The sequence below is a fragment of the Camelus dromedarius genome, chromosome 9, assembly GCF_036321535.1.
Source record: "Camelus dromedarius isolate mCamDro1 chromosome 9, mCamDro1.pat, whole genome shotgun sequence".
Classification (NCBI taxonomy): Eukaryota; Metazoa; Chordata; class Mammalia; order Artiodactyla; family Camelidae; genus Camelus; species Camelus dromedarius.
This window is the reverse complement of record NC_087444.1, coordinates 65261409-65284991: the sequence shown is the minus strand read 5'-3', so window position 1 is coordinate 65284991 and position 23583 is coordinate 65261409. Positions and strand designations below refer to the sequence as shown.

The 23583-nt window shown below is 57.5% G+C and overlaps 2 protein-coding genes and 1 non-coding gene across 4 annotated transcripts; 2 read left to right on the top strand and 1 right to left on the bottom strand.

Moving 5' to 3' along the window:
• Window positions 1-74: 74 nt before the first annotated feature.
• Window positions 75-9025, top strand: LOC105088060 (inactive serine/threonine-protein kinase TEX14). Its single transcript, XM_031456827.2, has 15 exons — window positions 75-2529; window positions 4820-4934; window positions 5335-5500; window positions 5580-5737; window positions 5819-5879; window positions 5955-6079; window positions 6211-6303; window positions 6751-7098; window positions 7176-7333; window positions 7409-7602; window positions 7686-7758; window positions 7849-7937; window positions 8027-8182; window positions 8684-8733; window positions 8831-9025. The coding sequence occupies exons 1-15, from the start codon at window positions 2397-2399 to the stop codon at window positions 9015-9017; spliced, it is 2106 nt and encodes a 701-aa protein (XP_031312687.1). The 5' UTR covers window positions 75-2396; the 3' UTR covers window positions 9018-9025.
• Window positions 9026-9064: 39 nt separating this feature from the next.
• On the bottom strand, window positions 9065-22129 carry ARHGAP33 (Rho GTPase activating protein 33). Of its 2 annotated transcripts, none has more exons than XM_031456807.2 (21): window positions 21996-22129; window positions 19868-19965; window positions 19702-19786; window positions 19265-19345; window positions 19017-19154; window positions 18504-18596; window positions 17799-17921; window positions 17633-17710; window positions 17482-17548; window positions 17339-17398; window positions 17095-17247; window positions 16909-17011; window positions 15581-15725; window positions 15418-15500; window positions 15226-15333; window positions 13676-13821; window positions 12886-13039; window positions 12656-12801; window positions 12509-12583; window positions 10810-11481; window positions 9065-10725 (listed from the first exon to the last, which is right to left on the bottom strand). In XM_031456807.2, the coding sequence occupies exons 1-21, from the start codon at window positions 21999-22001 to the stop codon at window positions 9467-9469; spliced, it is 3873 nt and encodes a 1290-aa protein (XP_031312667.1). In that variant the 5' UTR covers window positions 22002-22129; the 3' UTR covers window positions 9065-9466. The 2 variants fall into 2 exon arrangements, with proteins under 2 accessions (XP_031312667.1, XP_031312669.1); XM_031456809.2 differs by lacking the exon at window positions 21996-22129 and having other exon boundaries at window positions 9066-10249; window positions 10334-10725; window positions 19868-19981.
• Window positions 22130-23148: 1019 nt separating this feature from the next.
• Window positions 23149-23221, top strand: TRNAS-AGA (transfer RNA serine (anticodon AGA)). Its single transcript has one exon. It is a non-coding gene; the product is annotated as a tRNA-Ser (tRNA).
• The last annotated feature ends 362 nt before the right edge of the window (window positions 23222-23583 follow it).

Sequence of the window (23583 nt, the reverse complement as noted above, 5' to 3'; positions counted from 1 at the left end):
GGAAGGGCTAACCTCCACCTTGGCCAGCCCAAGCTAGGGGGCTCTGCAGCTCAAGAGAGAGCTTTAGCTGACCCTAGAAGATGGCAAGGGTGTTAATCAAAGACTAGTGAAGCCTCCCCCTGAGCCCTGAGGTAGCCTGTCCTGAGAAGGGCCCGTGGTCAGCTCTGTTCAGCCAGTTAGTGGCTGATGTGAGAACTTCTTTCACTCCATGTGAAGAGCATAGTTTATTAAAGAGCAGACACTGAGGCACTGAAGTCAAGAGGCAAGGCTAAGGTCACACCTCCAGGGAGGGACAGAGAGAAGAGCCAAACCACTTTATTATTTAATAAGCATTTACTGAAGCCCCTTTTAAGGTGAACAATGCTGAGGACACAGCAGAGGTAAAGACAACCCCAGGCCCAGACTCATAGGGCTCTTGGTCCAGTAGGGGGAGACAGGCCCATTTTCAGACGGTGACAGCCAGGGTGGACAGGGCTGTGATGGGGGGAGCCCACGTGGAATATCAGGGCAATGTTGGGGAAAGCCTGGAGGCTGTGGGAGGCCAGAGGAGACACCTGGTGACCAAGAGGGCTTCCCAGAGAATTCATAAGAAGAACCAAGTGAATACTGAAAAGAGCATTCAAAGGGAAGGGCATGTGTATAAACAGAGAAGCAGAAAACAGACTGCGGAGTGGGGAGACAAGGATGGAGGGTAGCAGGGGCAGATGATGTCGTCTTAGATGCCACACTGCAGAGCCTGGACTCTGTCCCAAGGGCACTGGGGTGCCAGGAGAGTTTGAAGTGGAGGAGGGACAGAGTCAGGTTGCACTTTAGGAAGAGTCCGCTGGCTGCCATGTGGGGGATGGACCCTGAGCTCTCTGTGTGAGAGCCCAGAGGAAGCTTCGGTAGGGAATCCTGGCAGCTGGGTGGAGCTGGGCAGGCTGTGGGGAAGGGAGGAGGGGGCTGGTGGAAAGAACAATCAGGAGGCTGAGTGGAAGGGCCATGGAGCCGACAGGCTGGATTTGAGGGAGACATTCAGGGCAAGGTCAGGGCTCTGGCTTAAAGAGGGGGCAGTGGGGACAACTCTGAGATGGGGTTCTGGGGGGAAATGCAGTTTGGGGGAGATTCTAAGGCTCGTGTGGGACCTGGTGGGTGTGAGGCTCCCAGGGAACATCCAAGGGGGGGTGTCCAGGGCACTGTGAGGCCACAGATGTGGGGCAAAGAAGAGAGCCTGGGGCAGGGAAAAAGGGAGAGAAAGCCCGTGTGGGTGGGTGAGGAGCGTGGGAAGACGCCAAGGACAGGGATCAGGAAGGACCCACCATCCCAAACAAGAAGGTGGTAACATGCAGGGTGCAGCCAACAGTTCTGCAGTGGACGTTGCTGTCTCTTCTACCGGATCACCTCGAGACCGGAAGAGCAGCGCTCACGGAAAAAGGTTACTGCGCAAGTGCAAAGGTGGCAGGTGACCACTGATGCGCATGCGCTAAGGATTCCCGCCCAAACCGCCAGAAGTAGTGCGTGGCGTCATGTAGTGGTCACGTGGTGATCACTGTAGGAGGCCAACGGTAGGTGTAAAGCCGTGTGGACTGGGCCCTCAGCTCTCCACCAGACCCCTTCCCCAGCGCGAAGACCCCGCCTTCAGGCGCCTCCTCCCTCATACTCCTCCCTTCCTTCGGCTCCTGGGCCCTCAGAACCCACGTGTTTATCAGGCCCTGTCAACATTCAGCTCGCCCTCTCTGCTGCCCACAGGTACAGCCCTCAGACCCCTTCCTTACTTCTGTCCCCTCTCCTAGCCCGTAGACCCCTCCGCAGCACATAGATGCTTCCCTAAACCTCAGCCCACGCCCCCAACCCTCCTACCCTCTCCCAGCTCACAGACCCCAGCCACTGCCCTCAGATCCCTCCCCCGGGCTCTTTCCGCAGCAGCCGGAAGACCCTGCCCTCAGACTGTCGTCCTCCCTTGGACACTTCCCTCTCACAGCCCGTAGACCCCACACCCTCTCTGGTCCTAACCCTCAGGCCCCTCTTCCTCCAGCCACTAGGTAGTCTTCAGACCCTCTTCCTAAGGCCTCAGACTCCTTTCCTTGGCCCAAATCCTGTCCCTTTAGCCCTTACACAGACCCCATCTCCCAGATAGAGCACCTAGCCCTCAGATTTCCTTAGATCCTCTTCATTCTCAGACTCCCTTAGATCCCTGACCTTGTAGCTCTCTCAGAGCCCACCTTTTTTTCTCATTCAGACGTTTCTCTCCAAATAAGACCCCTCCTGAATCACCTTCCTTTCTCAGACTGTCCCCCAGGACTCCCCACCAGTCTGTCTTTATTGTCCCCAGAGACCTAGTCCATCACTTCCTCCTGCCCTCATGAGAACCCCTAGCTGATCCCTGGCCAGAAGCTGACTGAATCTGGAGCCCACAGATGTCTTCGCTGCGTTCTCACTTACCCGTGGAGCTGGGCTCCGTTAGGAATCCAGAAGGCCAGGTGGGCCGTCTGCATCGCCTTGCTGTGGCTGGGGGCCCAAGCTGGGGTCTCACCCGGCTTCTGCAGAGAGGTGAGAGTCTGGCTACTGGAACTACCGGGCAAGGGGTTCGGGGTGGGGGGCGGCAAGATCAAGGGGCGGTATGGAGGGTGGGACTTCAGTTAGCCAGTCAACAGTTGTGTTGACAAAACTGTGTTGACACAATAGGTGTGTGTGCTAAGGCTCTGTTGTTTGTGATGGGGATTTACGGGTGAACATGACCTTCTGGGTCATTGTGAATGTAATCTATTATGGGAATTTAAGATGAGGTAGATACACTGGAAAGGATAGCTTTTTGGATAAGGTGATATTTGAGTCCAACAGTTTAAGAGCCAGTCATGCAAAAACCTAGGGGAAGCGCACTTCAGAAAGATGGAATAACCATCACAAAGGCCTTGAAGTCAAAACAAACTGGGTATATGTAACAGCAGGGAGCAAGGGACTTGGGGAGAGAACTGAAGCTGACGGTTTTGGAAGGGGTGTGCATTTTGTTGGATTTTGTTCTGTGTGTAATTGGAGACCATTGGAGTTGTGGGCAGGAAATTAACACTATCCAGTTTACAATTTCTGTTTTTCATTGATTTATGTAAGTTGGTTGTGTATCTGGTCACTTTCTGAACTTGCTTAACAGTTGTAATTGTATGTTGATCCTTTCACTTTTTTGTTATCAGCAGATGGTGACAGTTTGGTCTCAGCTATTCAGTCTTTAAATTCTAATTGCTTTTTCCTGTCATAAGTTGTTGGCCAGAACTCCCAAACTTAGTTGTCAATGGACATTTCTTTCTTTGTTGTTGTTATTAGAGAGATGAGTCTGTGTTTCTGCATTAGGTACTATGCTTGCTCTTGGGTATTGGTTTATAATTTTTATGAAGTAAGGAAGTTCCCATTTATTCTTAGTTTTCTGAGGGTTTTTTTTTTTATCGTAAGTAGGTATTGAATTTTATCAAATGCCTTTTCTGTATCTACTTAATTAAACATGATTTTTATCCTTTAATCCTTGAATGTGTTTTGTTATGTTGACAGATTTTCTTTTGTTAAATCATCCTTGCAATCTGGGAATAAATCAGTTGGGTTACTGCTTTTCTTTTTAGGGGCTTTGCATATATGATCATAAACGGAATTGATGTATAATTTCACTTCTCATTCTGAAAACTCTCATCTGGTTTTGGAGTTAAGGTCACACTAGCCTCATAAAATGAGCCTTGCCCTCTTTTTCTATTTTTCTTTTTTGGAATAACTTGTATACGATTATCTATACATGAAATGAAGTGATTATTGTAAAGATTGTCTATATCCTGAAATGATTTGTATTTTAAGATGCTCCCTCTGCAGGGTAAGACAAATGTAGAAAACCAGTTAGGATGCCATTGCAAAAGATGGTAGGCTACTGAGTAAAATAGGATATAGTAAATGTGATTTTCAGAGGTTCCTGAAGTACTGTATTTGGAGGGATGTTTATGGCAGAGACCAAGCTGGGTTGGTCCAAGTGCATGACTGATTAGCTGTGTCTCCCAATTACATAGGAATGCAAGGACAAAGACACCATGCACTTGCCCTCCCTGGGTATATGGGATCTGGTCTGAAATAAGAACTCAGGGATGACGGATGCAAAGAAACAGGACTTGGGGCATGATGATTGTGGAGATGAGGGATTGGGAGGGGGGATCTGAGCAGGATGATGGAGGCAAGGGGATTGGCAAGGGCATGGAGGCTGAATCCAGAGGAGTTTACTGCCTTGTGCAGTGTTCAGAAATAAACTTGAGAGATTTCCTGATAAAATCCAGAGTTTGGTGGAGGGGTTAGTATGGCTCAGTGGTAGAGCGCATGCCTAGCATGCACAAAGTCCTGGATTCAATCCCCAGTACCTCCATTAAAAAAAAATTCAGAGAGTTTGCTGATCTTGAATTTGATGCTAGCCACATGGGACCTGTACGTACACTGAATTAGAGCTGGGTGGGGCCTGCCTGCCCTAGACAGTGCACGAGGCTCCTGTAAGCCCAAGTGCCCATGAAGTTCACTTCCTCCTGGCCCCTGGGTACCTTCGTGTGACTTTGACAGCTCTGGGATCGGGGATAGATATTGGCAAAGCAGGTGGATGTCACCTTGTTCCAGTTCTGTGGACTTAGTGGTGGGCACTGTGTTGAGATGGATTCTGAGGCTGAAACTGGAAGGCGGGGGTTTTAGGACATAGAGACGGAACCTGGTGTCAAGGATCACCCAGTCAAGCAGGGACTGTGGGGGCTGGGAACTGGGAAAGGTGTTTCCAGGACCTCTGCCCCCAGAGTAAGGGGCAGAGACAATCCTAAGCCTCGCTGCCCCTCAGTTGTCCAGGTAGATGGTGAGAACTCTGCTGGGCAGACGGCGCTCTTCCTCTCTGCGCTGCTGGGCCACAGCTCTGCCGTGCGGCTCCTGCTGGCCTTTGGTGCCAACCCCAACCAGTGAGTGGACAGGTGGTGATGCCCCCACACTCCCAGGGCCCTGAGTCTGAGCCCCAGAGAGCCTGAGAGCCAGGGCTGTCTTCCCCAGAGGCCTCATTTCCTCAGACCCCCTTCCATCCCCTGATGCCCCTCCCATCCCTGTGACCACCCCCCACTTTGTTCACTCAGTTAACCCCTTCTTGTCCTCCAGTGTCTATTCCCATTCTTCCGGTGCCCCATGCTCCCAGCGATCTCTCATCCTCTCAAAGACTCCACTGTGTCCCCAAGTGACCCCCATCCTGATATCCACCTCCCATGATCATGGTGACCCCTTTATCCCTCAGTGCTCCCATCCTGCCACCTCTTGTCCCCCGTCCTGTCCCCTTCCTAGTCCATTCCTGCTCTCATTGTTCTGTTGTAGCCGCTGCCTCGATGGCAGCACACCCGTGCATGCGGGTGCCTTCTCCGGCCGCAGCCTGGTTATGCTGCACCTGCTGCAGGCAGGGGGCGACCTGCGTCTGCATGACCAGCAGGGTCACACCCCATGGGACTGGGCAGAGCAGGGTGGTGCCAAGCAGAGCTGTGAGGTGAGCCACAGCCAGGGTGGGGTGAGGGTATCAGGGCTAGCGCTCCCACCCTGCCTCACCCCACACGCACCCCATCCAGATGCGGGAGCTGTTACAGCTCTGCCGGGCCAACATATCAGCACTAGTACACGGCAGTGAGTTGGCACCCACTGCATCCGTGGACCAGTTGCAGGCCGGCTCTGGACACAGCCTGTGTGGTGGTTCCCTGTTCTTTCTGCGGCTGGTGCAAGCGGACAGGTAACAGTCCACACCCTGAAGCCTGCCCACCCACTGCTCCCAGCTACTCTGGACTTACTCTCGGACTGCCCTTTACCCCAGGGCACCATGGCCGGAGCAGATCAGGAGATCCCCCCAAATTCCAGCCTCAGGGTTCGGCCAGGTAAGAGGGGGATGTTGAGGGGAGCAAGGACCACCTGTCCTCTTTGTGCCTCATGGTCTCGCTCCCCATCCCCAGCTGAGCAGCCTGTGGCCACTGGGGCTGGTAACAGGCATACCCCTCGCAGATCCCAAGGAGCTACTGCCAGCCCAGGGCGAGCCCGACCGCACCTATGAGAGCAGCTCCCACACCCTCATGGCCAAGTGAGAGATTGCCCCCTCCCACACCCCTGCCTGGCTGTCCAGCAGAGCTCTGGGGAGAGTCCAGCTCTCCTGCTCCCCTCACAGGGACACCCCCTGGCTCAGACCTACACTCCCCCTCCCAATTTTTCCAGCCTCCTGTGGAGGGGCCACCCTGTGACCGTGCGGCAGCTGAAGGCACCTGGAACCCAGCCTGACGTGCTGCTGGCTGACCTTCAGCACTGCAGGTATGTCCCCCCAAGCCTTCCCTCTGGGCCAGCCCAGGCCCACAGGCCAGTCTCCTGCCTGCCCTCCTGACTCAAGTGTGTCATAAACAGAAGACCAGGGACTGTGGCAGTGGCCTTGTTTACAGGCTTCCCCTGTGGGCCAGTACTTGGCATGGAGCCCTCCTACTGGAGTGACTACCCCACCGCTGGAAGGTGGGCACCCAGTTCAGTGTGCGGCCTTGTAGGCCTCAGAGAGGAAGTGGGTGTAGGGAGGGGTACCAGGGACAGGGTGTAAACTGGTTGCTGCCTCTGCCACCGCCAGGCTGTGTGAGCCTGGGTCTCGGTTTCTCTTCTGTCTCGTGGCTGAGGCGGATCGTCAGTCCCTGGCGTCAGTCTCTGCCCAAGAGCAGCCCCCACCCCGTGTGGGTTAGGGCCCCCTCGTGAGTGGCCTGCTCTCCTCCTGCCCAGCACCCTGCACCACCCCAGCCTGTTGCTGCTGATGGCATTGAGCCCCTCGGCGGACCTGTCAGGGCTGTGCCTTCTCTTCGAACCCGTGTGGCTGGGCTCCCTGCATGTGGTGCTGCACCCACAGGGACCTAGAGAGGTGAGGCCCCGTGGGGGGCCCCGCCCTGTGCCAGGCCTGCTGCCCGGCCGCCTGCTGCTGCAGGTGCTGGAGGCCCTGCTGTTCCTGCAGGCCCGCTGGCGTGCTCACGGCGGCCTCAGCTCCCACGCCGTGCAGCTGGTGCGGCCAGGCCTGGCCAAGGTAGGCAGCCTGGAACACGGGCGCCCGCTGCATCAACGCTGGCTGAGGCCCAGGTGAGTGCCTGCCTCACTTGCCTGCCTGTGTCCCTGCCCAGAGGCCACTGGCTCACCAGGTGCCTCGGCCTCCACAGGCCACAGCAGGGCTACCCCTGGGGAGGCCCAGGCCCAGGACTGCCCCCACCTCCCGAACTGTATCCATGGCTGCCACTTGAGCTCATCTGTGGTGACATGCCTGCCGCCACCTCAGACCTCTACAGCTTCTGCATCCTGGCCCAGGAGGTCTTCACTGGTCAGTGAGTGACCCTGCTCCCCACCCCACTGCAGCCCCCACCCGTTTCGGTCCTCCAGTCATGCTTCCTTACAGGAGAGCTGCCCTGGGCTGGACGAGAGGGGCCTGAGGTGAAGGCCAAACTGGAGGCAGGTGAGAGCCCGGCCCTGGACCCGCTGGTGCCAGCCCCCTACCAGGCCCTGGTTCGGGCTGGGCTGGGCCTAGGGCCTGCTGACCGCCGGGGCAGCCTGCAGAGTACACGATACCTGCTGCGGGAGGCCATGGCCCAGGTATGGGACTGGCAGGCAGAGGAGGGTGGCAGCCATGGAACGTCAGGCAGGCCCACGTCCCACACCCAGTCTCCTCCCCACAGGACTCGGCTCCCGAGGTGAGCTCCCCGGTGGACTGGACCACACTGTGCCCTTCACGCCAGGGTTTCCCACCAGGTTAGAGGGCAAGGGGGGATGGTAGCAGGTGCTGAGCACAGCTCAGCTGTGCCCCTGCCCCATTCCAACCAACTGGTCTGTCCCCCCCAGAGACACTGTACCCTGATGTGGCTCCCAGAGCCAACACTACACCCAGGCCTGTGCCCCCCGTGATGTCCCTAGGCCCCTCCCCACCCCAGGTAGGAGCCAGGACAGGCATGTGGAGGATCAAGGGAGCTGCAGGGCACCTGGGCCACCCACGCCAGCTCTCTGTCATTGCTCTTTGCAGGTCATGGGCCACAGCAGAGTCCAGAGTGGTGCAGCCTGGAATTCGGGCAGCAGCCTGACTCTAGGCAGCAGCCCAAGTCCCAACCCTAGCCTCTGCCCAGGCCACAGCCCCACGGCCAGGGTCAGCCTGCACCGCTGCCTGGAGCCCAGATCCACAGTATGGATACCCTGAGCCCCGCATGACTGTCCATTCACTTACCTGTGACCCCTCTCCCTAGTCGTCACCAACCCCAATTTCCCTGGCTACCTCTTCTCTGACCAGGGAGCCCCTGTCATCCCCAACTGTCCCCTCACTGATCTGTGACCCCCGACTGACCCTGCTTCCCCCAGGGCCCTGCCCTGCACTCCAGCCTTCAGGACTCAGCCTTCTGAGTTCTGAGGAGCAGTTTGAGAGGAAGTTCTCAGCCAAGATCCAAGCCCTGCAGGGGCTGAGGCAGCACACACACAGGGCCACCCTGCTGGACCCCCCAGCCCCATGAGCCCACCCCCTGTCTACTGACCTACAGGGAGGCTTCCCACATCCTAGAGGCTGCTGGCAGGGAAAGCCACGAGGGCAGGTGAAGCAGAAGACCCTGAGCCCAGGCCCTGCCCCCACCCCCTAGGCCCATCCTGAGCTCTGTGGCCACCTGGTGGCAGCTCCAGTCTTCTTCTCCTGCAGGATCCCAGCTCTGAGCTAATCAGAGGAAGTCTCTTCTCCAGCCTGCAGAAGTGAGAAATGGGGCCCTGGTGGGAGGGTCCCAGGCCCCTTCTTTATCCCTGAGGTAACCCTCAGTCCACCCCTACCCAACTGTCTCCCCACCCCCAGGATGGATCTGCTGGAGGAGATCATAGCAGAGATGAAAGGTGGATACCAACTTGAAGACAGACCCAAGCTCAATCCCACTCCTGACACAAATTGTCAGGGCATCCATGGCCCCGCCTCGGCAGATATCGCTCCTCAGAGCCTCCCAGGAGGGACTCCGCACTTGGCACCTGCTGAAATGATAAAATGATAAAGTGACCCACCTGTCACTGCCTCTTTATTCACTGAGCCTGGCCCCAGCATGACACTAGCAGCCACGTTTTCACCATTTTTATTCATTAATTTTGTCAGATGGTTTAGTGGGGTATGTGAGGGGAGATGGGCAGGAGCTGTCCCCCCACCCCCTGTGCACAGGTCAGGACATGCTGAGGGCTCCTGGAAGGAGAGGGAGGACAGGGAGTCAGCCTAGTCCTCAGATTTGTGCGAGAGCCCCCAGGATGGAGGATGGTGGGAGGATGGGCGAGCCCGTCAGCCAAGGGTAGGGAAGCTATGGTCACAGGTTAGGGACCCACATCAGAGGCAAGTTACAAAGTTAGAAACCTGGGGTAGAGGTCAGGATCTCAAGAATACAAAACAAGGGACTGGGTTGGGCCAAGGTCAGTGAGGGGGAAGAGAAAGAAGGTCTCTCCCAGCTCTGGCTCAGCAGTAGCTTCGGGTCTGGCCCTCAGAGTGGAGGGACCAGCTGGGAGTGGGGTAGGGGGGTGGGGGACCAGCCCCCTCCCTTACTTGCCCCCCATTCCTGTACAAGGACCCTCGGTGGTGCTCAGCCCCCCTCCCATAGGCTGGTGGGGCTGCCCTGTAGAGCAGGAGAGGCTCCGGAAGGCCCCAGGGCCCAGGCACCCTATGAGGGGCGTGGTGGCCCCAGGGGGCCCGCTGTTTCTGGGGGAGGCGGGGTGCTGGGGGACCAGGATCAGAGCGGCTTCGGGGGTGGGCCGGAGGGGAGGAGGAGCTGGAAGAGGCAGGTGAGGGACCCCTGGGCCCTAGGGCTAGGTTGACATAGAGGGGTTCAGGTCTGGTGGGGCGCCGGGCAGGGTGCTGGGGGGCTGAGTAGCCAAGGGGGTCATGGGGAAAGCAGGAAGGCGGTGGTGGGTAGCTGAACAGGAAGTCGGGGGACCTGTGGAGTGGCGGTGATTGGCCAAGCATGCCATAGGAGGCATTGAGCCTGTCTGGGGGCATGGAGCGCAAGGGACTCCAGGACCGGCTGGGGCCAGAGTAGAAGGACCCCTCGCCCGCCTCAATCTCATAGTACAGGTTCTCTCCCCTGTCAAGTGGTGCAGGAGGACCTAGAGGACTCCTCCAGACTGGGGCTGGGGAGCTGGGCTGGAAGGATGGGGAGCTGAGGGGGTACAAGCCTGGTTTGCGGACCCCAAGGAAGGGCGGCAGGCACTCCCGAGGGGCTGAGAAGAAGCCAGGGGTAGGAACCTGTTGGGGGACAGAAAACAGGAACTGGGCTGCTGTCTCTGGTGCATCCCTGTACCCCCAACCCCTCCTGAGCTGGGCACTGACCTGGGCAGGGCCTCTGGGTCCCCTCCTTGAGGTTCCCATGGGCCGCTGGCTCCTGACCAGGCTCCCATCACTTGGTTTCCTTGGAAGGGAGGGTGGGGGTCCTGGAGCCCAGGCACCTGGGTGGGCTAAGGACTGGGGAGGCAGCCCACTCCCTGAGGTCCCAGGTGGTTCAGTGCCCACCTCCAGGGACAGGGAGCGGTGGAAAGGGGAGTGGGGAGCAGATGGGGTGCTCTCCTGTTCCTGTTGGCTCTGTCTCTGGGCCACCTGCTGAGCCCGCTCAGCCAGGGCCAGGGCCATGAGGCGTGCTGGGTTCTTGGGGGGTGGGGGCGGGGCCCCCCCAGGGCGCAGGAGGGACAGGGGTGGGGGCAGCAGCGGTGACTCCATACCAGGACCTAGGAGAGGAATGGGAAGAGGAGTCAGCGGGGTCTTGGGCATAGCCTCAGGGTCTGTAAGGGTGTGGGCTGGACAGGACTTACCTTGCTGGCCTGGTGCTCCACGGGGACCAGGTAGTGCCAGCTTGCTGCAAATCTCCTGTTGGCAGGTGTCACTCAGCTGGGCCTCAGCTCCACGTAGCAGCAGGGGGATGAGACGGGGGCGCAGGCCTGGGCTGGGGCTGAGGGCTGGCGTTGGGGTGGCCGAGGCGGGTGTTCCCCCAGCCCCCAGCAGCTCCAAGACAGCGGGTGGCACCGATACAGCCAGGGGCTCTGAGATGTCCAGGGCAGTGGGTGAGGCAGGGCTGGTGGGCCCACGGGGTGACAGAGCCTGGGGGGTTGCCCTGGGTGGGAAGGCAGAGGCGGGGGCCGGGGGGGCCGGGCTGGCGGGAGGTGCAGGGTCCCCTGGGGTGGGGCTGCTGCAGCGAAAGGTAAGGGGATCGAAGTCAAGCCCCCGGAGCCCCTCCAGGCAGCGGGGTGGGCTGAAGTCCAGCTCATCACCATCATCTAGCCAGGCTGAAGTTCGGTGTGAGGGGGAACCGGAGAGTGCCCCCAGCCCAGCTGCTGAGGACGAGGAGGACGAGGAGGAGGAGGAGGCAGAGGAAGAGGAGGACTCAGATGACGACAGGCTCTCGCAGGAGCCAGCTGGTGCTGGGCCCACAGGGAAAGCATCACTGCTGGAGTGGGGTCGCCGCAGCCTGTGCAGCCTCTGGAGGCCTGGAAGGGCAGTGTGGGGGGCAGTTAGGGGTCAGGGGACAGAACGTTACATACCCCTATACAGCAGTGAGAACAGGGCACCCCTCAGTAAGTTGGGGGAATAACAGGAAGAGGCACGTCCCCGGCGCCCCCAGATAGTGTCACAATGGCTGGGAATCCAGGGACAGCTGTTCAGACTCACGGGTGATAAAGGAAATGAATGGCAAGTCCATGAAAAGAAGCATTCCAGACGCAAAGACAAGAAGGAAGTGTGACAACCCCATGGGCTGTGAGCATGAGACCAGCAGGATCTTGTACCCAGAAGCTGGAGGACAGTCTGGGGCCACCACCACTGGGAAACTCTTGGGCCTTGTTTTGTAGAGTTGGATGTGAGCATACCGTACAGTATGCACCTCCACTCCTGGGTGTGCTCCTCAGAGCCCCCAGATGCATCGGGAGGAGGAAGGACAAGCAACTCCCAAGGGGATCCCCACACCTGGAACACTAGAGAGTGATGCAGAGGAAGCAGCCTGAGCTACACTCAGCAGTGCGGGCGGCAGCCTGTAACGTAGTGGTGAGTGAATCCACTTACAGCACAATACCCTTTTTAATGATATCTTTCAATTAAAGTTTCAAAACAACTAGGACATCACAGTGTTATTGGTGCCTACACTTCTACACCTGTACGTGATAAAACCCGGAAAGCAAGGGGATGAAGACATCAAATCTAGGGGATGCTTCTGGTAGAGAGGCAGCAGGTGGGAGGGGGATGAGCTCACAGGTGAGGTAGTGGGGCTCTTTTAGTTCTGGTTCATGGATGTTCATTATATTATTTAAATTGTTTTTCAAAAGGAATGATTAAAAGACTGAAGGGACTTTGCCTGGACCAAGGGTGAAGCTTTATCCAACTCATTGTATGTACGGTCCAGATTAAAAATGAAAAAACCCTCAAGATCCCTGTTTCTGAATACATCATTTGGAGGCCAGCTTGGGGCCCCAGTCCTTCCCAGCACCACCTGGGCACAGGCATGGTCCACCCAGTGCTCACCAGCCCCGCTGGCCTGTGATGACAGAGACTCCTCACTCTTGGCGGATCTCAGTGTGACTGTGTCAGGTCGGTTGCCTGCAGAGAGTAGAAAGGTCACAGGGGCCTCCAGAGCGCCTCCCCAACCACCCCAACTGCTCCACCTCTGACCTGAAGGCTGCGGTCGGGCACGGGTGCCCCCTAGCCAGGGCAGAGGCTTCTTTCGGGGGATGCTGGGGCCCCGGCCCAATGCAAAGAAGGTCTTCCAGCTGCTACCCCCAGGCTTCCGCTGTTTCTCGCCTCTCTCCCCTTTCCTCCTGGGGTTTGAGTGAGACACAGGAAGCAGGCTGAGGAGCTGGGACCTCCAGGCTGGCCCTTTCCATCCAGGGCATCCCACTCACCTTTCCACAGGTGAAGCTGGGGTCTTGGGTGTTGTGGGCTCGGTGGGTGTCCCCAGCCGGCCCTGGGTACGAGCCTGGGCTTCCTCCAGTGTCAGCAGGCGAGTGGAGGGGCCACTGCCCGCAAGAGACTTGGGCCTGGGGAGGAGGCAGCGGCCTGGGGAGTCGGGAAAGGGGGCAGCTATCAGCCCCAGGGCCATTCAAGGTCACAGGCAAAGCCAAGCGCTACAGCCCAAGCCCCGGCCCGCAGCGTGCCCACCCGGGCTGGCAAGGCAGGGGGCCGGGACGGATCAGGCGGGAACGGGTGGGCAGCAGGCAGGTGAGGAGGAGGAGTGAGGCAGAAACGAGCTGATGAGGAGGCAGCTCCCAGCAGCCAGCGAGGGCAGCGGCTCTGGCTTCAGTTACCTCGGCCCAGTGGGCCCTCCGACGTGCTGAATCCTGACTGGGCTGGGGTCCGGGGCAGGGCGGGGAGTCTGGGTGGGGCCCGGGTGGGGTCAAGTCTGGGGACCTCCCACCTCCTCCCAGGTGGACCCATGGCCCCACACGCCCCCAGGAGCTACAAGGGGTGAAGGAAGAACGATGTCCGGGCCAAGAAGTGGGGATCCTGAGCGTAGGAGCTGAAATGAGAAGGGTGGGGAGGGGAGGGAGAGGCCGGGGCGGGGTCCTCAAGGAGCCAGGGTGGAGGTCTTGCTTCAGTGGGATAGGGATGGGGCTGGGAGCCCACCTGCCCTCCCTCTGCAGCCCTGACAATGAGGGGCCAGTAGCCAGGACATCAGGGCTGGGATGGGCATACCTGCAGGGTCAAGGCCAGCGGAGGTGAAGGTGTCACTGAACAGGACGTCCACGTGGGTGAGCAGGAATTCCACCACCACTGACTGCACCCGCACCTCCCGGAAGGCTGCTGCCCCCCCCAGCCCCACTGACTCCAGCTCCATGGACCTGAATGGGAGGAGGGGGAGGGTGGCCGGGTGCCTTGAGCCCCAGCTGGTGGGTTCTGGCCAGGCAAGGTGGGGAGCCATGGGAGCAATGACTGTCATTCAATGTCTCTGACCTTATCAAATTGATCACACCTAGAACTGGATTCTCAAGCTTTCCCCAAACCTGCTCCCTCTCTGCCTATCCCATCTCAGTCAGTGTAGTTCTTCTAGTGGCTCAGGCCAAGCACCTTGGAATTGTCCTCAACCCCCCTTTCCCTTACACCCACATCCAATCTTAGCAGACCCTATGGGCTCCATCCACAAAATCTATCCAGAATCTAAACGCTGCTCTCCTACTGCCCCCACCGCAGACTAGCCTCCATCCTCTCCCTCCTGGACCATCATACAGCCTCCTCACTGCTCCCATCCTGGCCCCTGCAGCCTGCTCCCCACGCACAGCCAGAGGGATCCTGTGAACCCTTAAGTCAGCTCAGGGCCCTCCTAGCTCAGAGCCATCCCCCGGCCACACCTCACTCCTGAGAAAAGCCAAAGTCCTCACCAGGACCCACGACCTGTAAGTCACTCCCCTATCTGGTCCCCCGTCACCTCTCTGACCTCATCATCTCCTCCCCCTCAACCCCTCACTCACTCAGCTCCAGCCACACTAGCCTCCCTGCTGTTCCTCCAATATACTAGGCCTTGACCCAGCCCCAGGACCTTTGCACTTGCTATTCCCTCTGCCTGGTTTGCTCCTCCTCAGATATCCACATGTCCCTCCTTCACCTTCTGCAGGTATTAACTCAAATGTTACCTTCTCAATAGCATCTTCCCCATACACTTTATTTAAAATTCTAAGCCTCTACATTCTATGTCTATCTTTATTTTTCCCCTTAGTTCTTATACCTACCATCTGATGTACCACCTATTTTATTTATTTACTTATTTGTTTCCCGGGAAGAACTGAACTCCTCCAGAACAGACAGCTTGCCTGTGTTGGTCACCATCAAATCCTTTGGGGCTTACCCTGCTGCTGGCCACAGAAGACTTCTTACTGAAGCCTTCCCTACCACTCTATCTAAACACTTCAAATGCCATAATCCTGCAACATCTCCCGTCCCTGCTTTGTAATCTTTCTCCTTGCCACTCGTCACCATCAGACAGTATACTGCCTTTCTCTCTTAACAGTTCACTGTCATCTTCTGCATGAGAATGCGAGCCCAGAGCACAGGTTCCTGCTCACCACTGTGTCCCCAGTGCTGAGAACGGGGCTGGCATATAGGAAGTGTTTAATAAGTATGTGTTGGGTGAAATGAGCAAGAGAACAAAAGCTGGGTGGTTTTCTGGTGTGGGGTAAGGGTAGGGGGAGACTGGAGGCCCAGCCTATGGCAGAGAGGCGATGGGGGAGGCTGGTGAGCTTCCAGCTTACCGTAGCAGGTTGGGTGCCCAAACGATGGCCAGGTTGCGGGCATGCATGCTGGTGTTGGCACTGTGTCTCGCCATGCGGGCCAGGTGCCTCAGCAGGTATTCCAGGGTCCTGGGGGTGGGTGCAGAAGGGGCCACCTGAGCCTCAGCTCCCTTGGGAACCCACCATAGCCCTTCCCTGACCCTTCTGGTTTACCTGTAGTGCGGCGGGGGCAGCTGCTGGATGACGTCGTGGACCCGCACCAGGCGTTCCTCCTCCCCGGGCACTGACATGGCTTCCTGAGATTGTGCATGGGTGTGATGGGGTCCAGGCTGTTCGCAGCCCAGCGCCCTCCCCCCTTGCCAGCTCCCTTACTCACGCTGAACTTGCCGTAGAGCTGGTACGTGAGCAAGGGGTTGGGCAGCTCTCGGAAGTAGAGCTTGCAGAGGGAGGATACACTGTGGATGTCCTGCAGGAAGGCGGGGCCGGACAGTTCCGGGATCCTTTCACTGTCAAACTCATGCCTGAGGCCACCAGGTCAAGGAGGGGAAGATTCGGGTCAGAGCTGGCCCACCTGGCGGTGTCCTTCCCCTCCTCTCACAGTGTCTACAGGTGGGTGCCACCCTCTTCCTGTGCTGGGCTCTTCAGAAGCAGAAACTTACTGAACCCCCTCCCCACCAACAACCCTGTGTGCCAAAGACAAGGGCACCCCATTTTACAGAGGAGGACGCTGAGGCTCAGGTGGGAGATGCCTCTGCTTGTAGCCACCCAAGGCTCTCTGCCTGCAGAGCGTGACTGTGCTCCTTCCACCAAATTGTGCCATTTTCCTGGCCCCAAGAAGTCACTGGAAAATGCAGCTGAAATCCCAGCGGGCCCTGCTCACAATTCTGTGGGGTGTCCCACCCTCCCAGGTCAGAGCTCTGCATGTGACTTCTGCCTCATCTCTCACTGCCCCAGGCTCTGGGCTCTCACCTGTCAGACCCTTCACCCTGCCTCACTGCTTCCCACCTCGAAGACTGTCATGCACACTGCCCCACCTCAGCTCAGAACCCCTCCTGTGGTTCCCTCCTCACTCCTGGGAAAAGCCAGAATCCTAGCAGCCATCCAAAAAGCCCTGCATGCTCTGCCACTAGCTGCTTTTCAGACATCATCTCCTGCTGCTTCCCCTTGTGCTGGCTGTTCCATCCACCGCGGGTACCCATGTGACTCGCGCCCTCACTTCCTCCACGTGAGGTCTCCTCCAGCAGGCCCTCTGTGCCCACCCTATTTAAAACCACAATACCTTTCCCTGATTTCCTATTATGATCTTCCTCACCCTGGTCTTCTTTGCTCCGTACCACTTGCACCTATTGTAAACTCTCTCATTTCCTTGTCTCTCCCTCCAGCACGCGGACCCCACGAGGGCAGGAGTCTCTGGCTGTCTCCTTCACCACTGCACCCCCAGTGCCTAATGCCTGGCGTGTGGCAGGTGCTCAGTGAAGGCTGACCCCTCCGCTTCGAATGCTCATTCTATGCTCACCTTTCAGACCTCAGCTGTGGTGTCACTTCCTCAAGGAAGCCCTCCCTGCCCCCACCCCGCTCCAACCCCGCCCTATGCCCTCCTAACTCCTGATACCTCTGTGTCCCCAGCACATGGCACAGCGCCTGGAACAGAGTTGATGCTCAGTAAATGTTTGTGGGGGGACAAGGTTGGTGCAGGGCCCTCACCGTAGCCTCTGGATGTTGGACGACACGCCGGAGAGCCGGTAGATTCCATCCACCACCCCGTGGGCCTCAATAAACTCAGAGCAGCAGCGAAGGACCTGGGGCACTGGGAGAAAGCAGCGGGGTCAGGGCTGGGCAGGTCGCATCATGGATGGGAGAGGTGGGCAGGGAAGGTGGGCCCAGCCTCACCGTCCTGGCCTGAGTTGCTGAGATGCTCTCCTAGGTCGCAGCCAAACACCCTCTGCCGCAGGATGCCCCGCTGCCGCAGCCGCTGCCGAGAAGGGCGGGAGCGCATGAAAGTGCGGAGGAGGCCGGCCAGCTTCCCACGCGGCCGGGGCACAGCTGTGGGGGTAAAGGCAGGACACACAGGGTCAGGGCAGCCACCAGTCTGGTTGAAGGGGAGGGCAGGGGCCTGGCCCGTAGTTTGCATTACCTGAGGTCAGAGAAGAGATACCCTGGGGAGCCGGGACACCACCTGGGGGACCGTCAGCATCTGTGGGGTGAACCATGGGTAGAAAGGATAGCTGGCAGACAAAGGATGCAGAAGGGCCTCCCCGCTTTGCCCAGGGCACTCACCACCCTTCAGTCCTGGACTGGGCCTCTCTGTGAACAGCTCCACACATTCACTGGGGAAGAAACCGACCTGAGGAGGGTTCAGGGTCAGTGACTGGGCCACCTGAGCTGGCAAATGCCCTGACCCTGCCTGTCCACCCCATGCCAGGCTCACCTGGAAGCCCCGCTTGCCCCGCCACCAGCTCCGATCCTCCGTGGGCGGCATGTCAATCACTGAGACGATGTCTCCCACCTGGGAGTGGGCAGGTGCGAGGAGGGAGGGTCAGAGAGGGCAGGGCAAGTGGGGAGCCTCGCTGGGGTCTGCTCCCCTACAGCCTCACCTCAAAGGACAGCTCGTCCGGTGCCTGAGCTGTGTACCGTTTTACCACATGGGCAGCGGCCACCGCGGGGATATTGAGTGAGGCCTCCTCGCTGAGGAGCAGCCGCCGGCCGTGGTTGTCCAGCTGAGATAGAGGGGGAATGTGGCAGGAAGAGGCCAGAGGAAGGCGGTAATAAAGACAGAGAAGGTTCCTCTCGGCCAAGTGGAGGTCACCACCTGTCCCCCACCTAAAAGCCCCTGTCACTGAGAGCTATTGATCAAACACCTCCAGTCGTGCATCTTGCAAAACAAAGCCCCTTCTGGTCCCAGGACTCCCCTGCCTGAAGTCTTCCTGATACACCCCTGCACCCTCACCCTCCATAGCTGACACTGCACATCTGCTCTCCAAAAACCTGCTGCTTTAAGTCACTCTTAGCCTGGCATTTTGTGCGTTAGAGCCAAACCTATTTTTATTTTTAATTGATATACTTTGGAATTCTTACATCCCCATAACCCAATATCTGCATGTGCACATGCACACACACACACACACACACGCGCGCGCGCATTCTCTTTCACAGGCATGCGCCCACGCAGACACTGAAATACCACTGCCTCCTCCACTCCGGCTCATTTCTTTCCTCTGCCCACACACCCTCCCAACCTGGTTCTTGCTCCTCAGACATGCCTCATGCACTCCCAGCTCCAAGCCCCCTGCCGGACCCACCTCCATCCAGGTGAGCACAGGCCCACAGTTGAGGTTACTGTCCACCAGTCCTGACAGGGTCTCCAGGTACTGTAGCAGCAGTGGCACCAGCATCTGGGGGCAGGTTGTCAAGGTGGGCTTTGTGAGGAGACCCTAGGAAAGCCCACTGCCCTCCTATACCACCCAGGCTTGCCCCTGGCAGGGCTGAAATTCAACTTGAATGCATGGGTGTCGCTTGCTGTTAAGTCCTGAAATGTGGTCATATCAGTTGCTAATTAGGCTATGCCAAGCCCCTGTGTGCCCCCACTGGTCTGGCCCTGCTGACCCTCCCATGGAACACCCTGGAACTCTCCATGATCCTAAAACCAGAGGGAGTCTCCAGAACCCTGCTGCAGTTGTAAGACCTCTGATTAGTTGGGACTCGGGCCATACCAGTGTTTAAATATTTATCTATCCTCCTGTCTTGATGGTTTCATACATCGCCAATGAGAACACACCATGGCTGAGGTAGGGCTGGGACAAAAAGCAGTTTACCTGGGCAGCCCTGGCACCCTCCGGGGGTGGAGGAAGCTCTGGGAGGCAGGAAAACCTCCGGTCAAATATGCACCGGTGGAGGTGGGCGTCCAGGGAACGGAAGTCATCATAACTGCGGAGAACTGGCCAGGAACGGCCCTGTGGGTGTAGGGAAGGACAGAAGGGAGCAGTGGTTCCACTACACTGAGCTGAAGACCATGGCAACCAGTCTGCCAGGCTAAATGAGGGGCAGGGGTGGCTGGGCTCACCTGACAGGTCACCTGTACCCCAAACACCAGCTCATTCTCTCCAGAGAAACTGGGGCCTTCACGCTCTGGAGACAGCAGGAGCTGTAGAGGGATACAAAGGCCCAGGCGAGGGCCTCACTCTGGTCCCAGTTCCAACCTCTCCAGATTGGTATTATCTAGGGATGGGTCTGTGTCCCCCTCCTGGGCCTCCCCAAAGACAGGGCCTGGTGATGTATCAGTCAGAGTACAGGGTCCTGGGACAGAACACACACCTAACAAAAAGTTGTCATTGAACTGATAAAGGAAGAAATGAATGAATGAATGAACAGCTCTCCCCTTCTGCCCTGCGGCTCTTGCCCAGGAGCAGCCTGTCCCAGGGATCGGTTTCAGGGGTAAAGTGGCTGATAGTGCTGGGTTGGGTGGGATCTGACCTTCCCACCTGGGTACAGACCCCATACCTGAATGTGGCCAAAATCAACGTTCTCGTAGTGAAAATGGGCACAGTCTGCCAGTCGGGGGAAAGGACCCCGAGGAGCCGAGAGCCTGGGGGACAGGTGATAGATGAGCAGTGGCTCCTGTGCCTGGCGCCTCCCTCCGAAGCTGAGCCTCTCCCTCACCTCTCACCTCTTCCCAGGTTTCCCCTTCACACTGGGCCCGCCAGTGGGAGGCAGGGGCTGCACGGAGCCCTCCCCAGGGCCATCCAGGCTGTCAGTGCTGCGAGCCTGGAGAGTAGAAAGAAGAATCAGAGGCCCCCAGAGATGGGAGCAGAGAGACAACGGGCGCATTGTTATCTGTCAGCCTGGGCCCGCAGGCCCGAATTGCTCTACACACTGCCCTAAGCATGGAGTAGAAGGGTAGGTCAGGGGAAGGTGAAGGCGGGGCTGAGGGAAGGGCTGCTTCTTCGTGTGTGGCCTGCGGTGGGGGGCTGGAAGAGCAGGGACCAAGGGTGAGTCAGGGAAAGAGCAATCTGGTACCACCTCTCCCTGTTTAAAACCCTTCCGTAGCCCCTGCAGAGCACAGTCTCCCATATGCGCCTCTGCATGCCTTTCACTGATGTCAGGACAATCACAGCTCCCATCTTATCAGTCTTCCTGCCTCCACTCTCCCTTCCTGCCAGCTTCTTCGCAGCAAGAGCCAGTATAACTTTCACGAAACACAAATCTGCCTCTGTCTCTCCACAGATTATGGCTCTTCAATGGCTCCCTGTTGTCTTTTAAGATGAAGTCTAAATTCTCTGGTCTGTTTACCTCTCCAGCCTCATCTCTTCACATTGCCTCCACTTCCAGAGCTCTCAAACTTCTGAGAGTCCAACAAAAGCACCATCTTCTCATTTCCTTCCAGGCCTTTGCAAAAGCTGTTTCCACTGCATGGGACACTCTTCCCTATCCTTTCACTAGGTTCACACCTCCTCATCCCTTAGGTCTCAACTTTCCTGTTCCCTCCACTTTGAAGTTCTTCCTGACCTTTCAGACAGTGTCAGGCCCCTCTTCTGGACCCCTGCATCCCCTGAACCTCCCCCATCCAAGGCTTGAGGATGCTGCCTGAGCTTCCCTCATCGCAGCCCTGAGCACTGAGATGTCACCGTCTGGTGACAAGTCCATCTTCCCCCACTGGACTGGGGCTGAGTTCCTAGTTCCCCAGCATTGCCCAGCACACAGCTGGGCACAGAACTGATGTGCCTTACAGGTAGGGTTGTGTCTGATTCCACTCTGAGTCCCAGGGTCCAGTGCCAGTTCGGTCGAACAGGAGGGGCTGGGTAAAATCTGATGAATAAATTAACCATCTGCCAGATGAGGATTCTCCAGACTGGGCTCTAGCCTCTCCCTCCTTCATATCCCTATGACCCTGACTTCATCCTTTGGGTCTCACCCTTGGGTCTGCCCTCCTCCAGCCCATGAAGTTCCTTCCCCAAGGCAGGATGGGATCTGACTCTTTCTGTGCCTGGAGCAAAGGGGCTACACAGAGGTCTCAGTGATAGTGAAGTGAGCGAATGAGAGAGGGAATGGTTGAATAAGCAGGAGCAGCATGGTGAGAGAGGGAGACAGCCGGGGAGGGTAGATGAGGGTAAGAAAATGGAGAGGCCCCTAAGGATCACATTGGGGGTACAATGCAGGCTTGGGATTGGGGTGGAGAAAGGAGGAGGGGAGCAGCTGGAGAGGCTGAAGTAAAGGTTTAGGCTGATGGAGGGGAGGGGAGGGTTGGTTGACAGGGACTGGGATGGGGTGAGAAAGATGAGAAGAAGAAAAGGGTCAGGCTGAGGATGGAGCCTGGTGGGGGTGGGGCTCAAGGATGAGAAAAGGGCTGGAGGTATGAGGAGAAGGGGGCTAGGCCAGGGAAGGGTGGAGGTTGGGATGAGGAAGCCGAGGATGGCTCTGGGATAGGGGCTGGTGAAGGACCCAGAGAGCCTCAGCGGGCCCCTGCTGGGGCCACTTGGAAGGATGAGGGATCCTTCCCTGAACCAGCCCTTTTTCCTCCCAAGTCTGGGGCTTCAGAAACAGTCACCCCCATCCAGGGCGTGGAAGGGGGATGCGCGCAGAGGGGGCGGGGCCGGGATAAGGACTCGGGCCCAAGACCAGGCCGGGGGTCTAGAGGGACAGCGATGAGGGGTGAGGGGCGGCGCAGGGCGCAGGGCGCAGGCCGCAGGCTCGGGCGGGGCCGGGGGCGGGGCGCGCGGGGCGTGGCCCCGCGCAGACAGACTGACTCGCAGACAGACTGACTCGCCGACAGACTGACGGCCACGTGGGCCCCTCACCACCATGGTCGCGTAGCCTCCTCAGGCGCCGGCCGCGCTGGACCCCTCGCTCGTCGTCCTCGTCGCCGATGCCGCCGCCATGGCGACACAAAGGGGAGGGCGCGAGCCGCGCGCGGGCGGCTGCAGGCCCCGCCCCTAACGGCTGCCCATGGCTCTGGCGCGCGCGCACCACGGGGGCGGGAGCAGTGGGGACTCGGCGCCGCTTCTCATTGGCTCCACCGTTGGCCTTAGGACTACGCCCCGCCCACCTGGAGGCTTTTCATTGGCTTCGGCTTGGGTCCCCTCCCTGGGTCTGTCTCTTCCGTTCCCGCCCCGCGAAGTTTGACAGCACCACGCCCATGTCTGCTTTTCATTGGCTGTCATTCCCCTCCTGAGACACACCCCCAGGTTCTTTATGCTTTGCTTTCAACATTTCTATCACTAAGCAGTGGGCCATCCCCATAGTTCGCTGTCAGTGACCGCTCTTCTGACACTCTTAATTTGATTATCCCATGGCCTCAGGGCTTTTCTCCATCCCCTAAGTATCTCTTCAAAAGTCTCAGTCCTCTAGCCCCACTCTGTCACTTCTGCCCCGCCCCGGCCCACAGAATACTGTTTGCCCATGGATGTTTTTCAGACTCAGATGCCCTGCCTGGGACATAACCCTAGGCACTCTGCGACTTGGCCTCCCCGTACCCCCTGGGCATTTTCCTTGCTTCTTCCTTTAGTCTCTTCCTCTACTGCTTCTTACAGGCTGGCCTCCAGCCTTGACTCCTTTTTCCTAGGAATAAATTTAGATCTGATGCCAGGATGCGATCACTCCTCCCATAATGCCAATCCCAATCGTTCCTGCTGTTGACTGCCGCTCAGAAAATACTCTGTACCAACTCTTTCTCCAAGAGGACCTTCCATTGGTCATGTCCTCAACAAAGCCCTCACCTCAGAAGGTACACACTTGATCCATTCCTTCATTCATTCAAAAACTCTGATCACTTAATTTGTGGATATATCAGTAACCAAAACAGGGGGAAATATACCCCGCCCACATGGAGCTCAAAAGTTAGTGGGAGAAGACAATGAACAAAATAAATGTTTTAAAATATAGAATATTAGAAGGTGATTACGTTCTATGGGTAAAAATTAAGCAGAAAATTAAAAAAAAAAACTTTAGGGTGGTGGGTATAGCTCAGTGGTAGAGTGCATGCTTAGAATGCATGAGGTCCTGGGTTCAATCCCCAGTACCTCTATTAAAAAACTTTTTTTTTTTATTAAACAGAGATTGGGGAAAGTGAATGGTGAGGATCCACTCCTGAGTTGAGAGTCAGATAAGGTGAGTCCTAGTCTTGCCCAACGTCTTGCTCAAAACCCTCTCCTGCCCTCAAAGAGGATGAAACCAAGAGATTTTGCTTCAATGGTCAGAAACTAGGATGAGGTGGGGCAAGGCAGAGCCACGGGGTGTGTGTGTGTGTGTGTGTGTGTGTGTGTGTGTGTGTGTGTGTGTGTGTGTGTGTGTGTGTGTGTGTGTGTGTGGTTGGGAGCCATTTCCCTAAATTAGCATGACCCTTGGCCTTTCCAGAATAACTCTCAAAAACAACCAGTAACCTGAAAA